The 6,100-nt window shown below is 30.4% G+C and overlaps 1 protein-coding gene across 2 annotated transcripts; it reads left to right on the forward strand.

Moving 5' to 3' along the window:
- Positions 1-3,323, forward strand: LOC114177060 (protein NRT1/ PTR FAMILY 4.6-like). Of its 2 annotated transcripts, none has more exons than XM_028062291.1 (5): positions 1-113; positions 239-341; positions 551-768; positions 1,411-1,851; positions 2,173-3,323. In XM_028062291.1, the coding sequence occupies exons 1-5, from the start codon at positions 111-113 to the stop codon at positions 3,142-3,144; spliced, it is 1,737 nt and encodes a 578-aa protein (XP_027918092.1). In that variant the 5' UTR covers positions 1-110; the 3' UTR covers positions 3,145-3,323. The 2 variants fall into 2 exon arrangements, with proteins under 2 accessions (XP_027918092.1, XP_027918091.1); XM_028062290.1 differs by having other exon boundaries at positions 19-113; positions 224-341.
- The last annotated feature ends 2,777 nt before the right edge of the window (positions 3,324-6,100 follow it).

Below are 6,100 nucleotides of genomic sequence, written 5' to 3' on the forward strand. Positions count from 1 at the left end.
TCTGTTCACCACTTCCTACAAACAAAGTCTTCTTGATCAACCCCAATCTCTCCTTCATAACCATATTCAAGAATAAGATAAATACAGGATATAAAAATTAAAGTTAGGAGATGGTATAAACTAAACTTTCATATATAATTTCCACTATGGTTTCTTTCGTTGTTTAATTATATCTTAGATTTTAGTAATATATAGCAGTACTTTCTTTGGTTTAACACCACAGCGAAAACTGTCCCAGGAAGAAGCACAGGAGCCCGTATGGGAAGGGTATGTAGATTGGAGGAACAGGCCAGCCATCAAAGGACGTCATGGTGGCATGCTTGCAGCTTCCTTTGTTTTAGGTAAGTACTGTCTGGCGACACTTTTCATGGTTTTCTCGTTTTCTAACAACAATGTTGATATATGTAACTGGAAACCACGAAATCTTTTAGCTACGTATACTTCTTTTAACTGTATACTGTTTAATCGTTTTCTCCTTCACAAAATTTCCATAATATTGTTTTTGGTTTGCATAACTATGTTTGTAACTTTCCCACATGACAAACCCCAGCTGCGGAGGTGTTGGAGAACCTAGCATATCTTGCCAATGCAAGCAACCTTGTTTTATATCTGTCCAAGTTTATGCACTTTTCACCATCCACCTCTGCCAACATTGTCACTGAGTTCATGGGAACATCCTTCCTCCTTGCTATTCTTGGTGGGTTTCTGGCTGATGCCTTTATCACTACTTACTCCATCTATCTCATAAGTGCTGCTATAGAATTCATGGTAAGTTCTCATCGATCGTAATAATTAAGCTTCTATCTTTGGTGTCTATGTAAGTTACTCGACTAAAATTTGAATGTCACTTCGTGTCAATAATAAAAAGTGAAAAAGAAAAGAGAAATGAGAATTTTAACCACCTGTACTTTGTACTTTGGTAGGTAATCACCCTTTACTGAAATAATTAATAACATTGATTACTATTATGAGAAAAACCACATAATCAGGACTTTGATAGACTTTCACTCATGCAGTACAGTACTATAGTATCCCCACATAAACAGGGACCCTTTTTCCATCCTCAACCAACTCAAGAATTAAAATGACAGAGTAGAAGAAAGACAAAAGAAGCATGACCATCATTTATTGCCATTAGATGCTGGTGCACCAAACAGGAAGCAAGATTCGATTGTGCTTAATCTTCTAGTAACCAGATTCTAGAGACACCGTATCACTGTGCAAAACAGTTAACAAGTGAAACAACAAATGAAACAACTTTACCAAAGAAGCATGGATTGATCAAATATGTTAAGTTGAATGAAATCCTCAAACAATTGAAGCTCATACAAGCATTTCCATGTGGTTATCAAGATTTTAATCACAATACAAGATCATAAATTTTAACAATGAGATTATTTGATGACACAGGGCTTACTAATGCTCACAATACAAGCACACAAGCCATCACTCAAACCACCAAAATGCGTTATGGGAATCACCGACAGTCCATGCCATAAAATTTATGGTGGGGACTCGGTTATGCTATTCGCAGGCCTCTATCTGGTGGCTCTGGGAGTAGGAGGTATAAAAGGTTCACTTCCTCCTCATGGGGCTGAGCAGTTTGATGAGAATACCCCAGAGGGAAGGAAGCAGAGATCTGCATTTTTCAATTACTTTGTTTTCAGCCTGTCATGTGGAGCATTAATTGCAGTAACTTTTGTGGTATGGATCGAAGACAACAAGGGATGGCAGTGGGGTTTAGGAGTCTCAACTGCTTCAATACTTCTCTCCATCCCAGTTTTTCTTCTTGGTTCACTCAAGTACAGGACCAAGATTCCAATGGGAAGCCCCATTACATCCATGTTCAAGGTATACTTAACAATAATTAGGTTACATTGTTCATTTAGTCGTCATAGTTTTCTTCTATTTCATCTTTTTCTGACACAAGAAGCCGAAAGTTTTAATTTTTACCCAGACCTCACTGGAGAGAACTTTCTACAACACCCAACAAACAAGTTGTCCAGGAATTAAAAGCAACTGTTTTCTCACTTAGAAACTAATTAAAAATAAAAATGGCACAAGTATAATTAAAGACCAAATGATTTATTCAACCGATTAAATAACAGGTGCCAAAAGTTTTCTCGTCAAATAAAATGCTAAACAATCTGTTTGTAATTTGCTATGCCGAAGGTTCTTGTTGCAGCAATATGCAACAGCTGCAAATCCAGGAATTCAAGCAATGTTGTCATAAGCATGGCCACAATTCCATCCCATGCAACTGAAAGGGAAGATGGAGAAGAATGTAAGAACAGAAAAGAGGTTGCAGGCGAAACTCTAACTAAGAGCCTTAAATTCCTTAACAAAGCAGTGATAGAACCAGTTCACCCAATGTTAGAGTGCACAGTGAAGGAAGTGGAAGAGGTGAAGATCGTGATAAGGATTCTTCCCATATTTATGTCGACCATAATGCTAAACTGTTGCCTAGCTCAGCTATCTACGTTCTCAGTCCAACAGTCAGCCACTATGAACACCATGCTTGGTTCCTTCAAGGTCCCACCAGCTTCTCTACCAGTGTTCCCTGTGGTCTTCATCATGATCCTTGCCCCACTCTACAACCACATCATTGTTCCATTTGCTAGAAAAGTAACCAGCACCGAAATGGGGATCACACATCTACAGAGAATAGGAACAGGCCTATTCCTGTCCATTGTGGCAATGGCTGTGGCAGCTTTGGTGGAAACCAAGAGAAAGAAAACAGCTGCAAAGTTTGGTTTGTTGGACACAACGAAACCCCTCCCAATAACATTCCTTTGGGTGGCCTTACAATACATTTTTCTTGGTTCAGCTGATCTTTTCACTTTGGCTGGCATGATGGAGTTCTTCTTCACAGAGGCAGCATGGAGCATGAGGTCCTTGGCAACAGCACTCTCATGGGCCTCACTGGCCATGGGGTACTTCCTCAGCACAGTTCTTGTGTCCACCATCAACAAGGTCACAGGAGCTTTTGGCCACACACCATGGCTTTTGGGTGCCAACTTGAATCATTATCACCTTGAGAGGTTTTACTGGTTGATGTGTGTTCTCAGTCTACTCAACTTCATTCATTTTCTCTTCTGGGCCAATTCCTACAAATACAAACACTCACCAAAGCCTGGATACTAGCTACAACACACCTACGTATATACATATATATACACTGCTTATTGTAACTTGATAACTTTCCTTCCTAGTTTCTGGTCGGACCCAAATGACGAAATAATTAGCAGATTCAGAGTTTATCTTTATCATGTTCCACTCTACTATTACTTGGTGCTATGTACCCACTTTTAATTTTAAATAAATTAATCCATTGCCCGTTATGAATACGATTATGAGAAATTATAGGTTCACACCGACATTTAATCACTTATTTTATCATCTTTATAGGTTAGAAGTTAATTTTTCTTGGTTTACGAGTTAATTTTAAAGTGCTAAAGAAAAGTAGTCAAATGTAAGTGTCAATCTATCATTTCTCTATGATTATATCATCAAAATCAAGCTAAATCTTATGTTCTCCTCTTTAAATTTTTTCATGGAAGTGTTCTAACTTTAACTACTTGGACATCTAATGGTGAAGTAAAAAGATTAATTAATAATTAAGTTTTAAAAAAAATAATAATTAAATTATTATATGATATATATTAAAACATTAGTTAATATAATTAAAAGTAACCAAGATGATTGAATTATTATACTCAAAGTAACAATGCTTCTAACGAAATTAATATTAAACCTGAAAATTATACCTAATTAAGATAGAATATAGATATAGATAATTTTCCATACATATATAAAATAAAAGTGTTAACGTAGTGGTTTTTTAATATTAATAATATTTATACTGTTACTCTAAAACGATAGTTTAATTTTAATTTGAGACAGTACGATCAAGAAATCGTCATGACTAAAGCATTTAGGTCGAATCATGCTAATAAAAGATATCTGATATACTAATTAATTATTGAATTTCTACACGATAATTACAATAACAATAGTATCAATCAATATAATAACAATTGTACATAAACAGAGTCTCTAAATTCTAAAAAAAATACTTTATTATTTCATAAAAAACAAATTTTAATTATAGTTATATTTAGATATGACGTTTTTAGTTCCTAAATTTTTTTCTTTTTTTAATTTTAAATCGTTGAAATTTTCTAACCATTTTTTTCATTCTTATCACTAAATACAGTCTAATAAAAAAAAGAAAAAAATACATATAGTTAAATAGTAAATTTAATAATCTTATTTATATTAAATAATTAAAATAAATGTATAAGAAAATATTATTATCTTTGAAATATTTTTTTATTATTTTAATTACATTAATTAAAATTTTTAATTTTAATATTAAAATAAAATATAGTTAAATAATAAAGACTATAAATGATATGTTAAAAAATGTCAGAATTAAAATCGAATAAACATTTTTTCAGAAACTAAAATCAGATAAACCTATAACGATTAAAATTAAATTATTAATTAATATTTTTACTTTTAATATTAAAATAAAATATAGTTAAATAATAAAGACTATAAATGATATGTTAGAAAAATGTCAGAATTGAAATCAAATAAATATTTTTACAGAAACTAAAATCAGATAAACCTATGAGGATTAAAAATAGATTTAAAATCTACAACTATTTTGTAGCATTTAAACGGGTTAGGGTTCTTTAGAAGCCAGTTGTCCTCATTTTTTTATATCATAAAACAAAATTAACTTTCGAGTAAGATACCAGGTTATGATACTTAGGATATAACAAGATGTTACCAACAAAATAATATATATATATATATATATATATATATATATATATATATAATAAAAGGATTCATATTTTCGTGTTCACTTTTTTTTCTGATTTTATTTTTAATAAATATTTTTCAAATTAAAATAATTATTTTATAAGATTTATTTTTTTAAGTAATTTTTTTAAAATTTAACTATTTTACTTTCAAATGAATTAATTTTTAAATTAAAATAAATATTTATAAGAAGAAAATAACTTACAAAATAAATAAACAATTATTTATCATAAAATTATAAAAATTATTTATATTTATTTTTAAATTATAATTTTTTTATTATAAAAAAAGTAAAACTCATGTCTTTCACTGGTTATAATACGAAAAGATTTTCTGTGACTTAAAAAGAAAGACATAATTGAATATTTACTAATTATTTTCTTTTTTTCTTGACTACCTTAAACATACATAGATATTTAATTTTGAAAAAAAAAATTAAATGTTAACATTGTTCTTTGAATTATATATTATGTGGTTGACAATCATGATAAATACTTTTAAATGCAGTAGATAATAAAAGGAATCTTTAACTCACTATCAAGAATTTGGATTTGATCACTCATTCACATGTGATCAATGAATGTGTTTGAATTGGCCAAATTGGCCAAAGTATTTCATTAGAATCCTTCAAAGATTTTAAAATGGTGTGAAAGTAGGTATTTGAGAATAAGCACTTCAAAAAATTATATAAGAACAAAACCGAACTCCTACAATGATGAAGGAGACATAATTTTGTGATACATTAAGTTGCATTTATAAAATATCCTATAATTTGGAAAGGACTTAAATTTCAGTGACATTGTTTATTTTTTATTTAGTTTCGTATTGATAAAAAAAAAACATTTAATATCAAACCAAGTCGATTACATTTATTTATATATATATATATATATATATATATATATATATATATATATATATATATTTGGAAAAACCTAATTTGTTATATAATTAATTGGAATTAGGTTAGCAAATGAAAAAACTTACATAATTTATATTTGTTTGTATTGTACATATTTGTTTCTTGTCAATAAATTAGACTGATAAATTAGTTGGTCAACTATCTCTACTCGATTGATTAATGGTAGACTGACCGATCAATTGGTGGGCCGACCATCCCAATCGACTAACAAAACCAATCAATTGCAGGATAAATATCAGATTAACACTTAGTAAATGATAATTTAGAATGTATGGTGTATGATTAGACTAGAATTAGACAAACAAAAAGGTAAAAGATCATAACAACTAATATAAGTAAAGGTCT

The sequence above is a fragment of the Vigna unguiculata genome, chromosome 3, assembly GCF_004118075.2.
Source record: "Vigna unguiculata cultivar IT97K-499-35 chromosome 3, ASM411807v1, whole genome shotgun sequence".
In the NCBI taxonomy this organism is placed as follows: domain Eukaryota; kingdom Viridiplantae; phylum Streptophyta; class Magnoliopsida; order Fabales; family Fabaceae; genus Vigna; species Vigna unguiculata.

Excerpts from the sequence above, each read along its gene's own strand:
- LOC114177060 (XM_028062290.1), top strand. Across the intron at positions 342-550 it reads TGCAGCTTCCTTTGTTTTAG|CTGCGGAGGTGTTGGAGAAC; the intron begins GTAAGTACTGTC and ends GACAAACCCCAG. Across the intron at positions 1,852-2,172 it reads CCATTACATCCATGTTCAAG|GTTCTTGTTGCAGCAATATG; the intron begins GTATACTTAACA and ends GCTATGCCGAAG.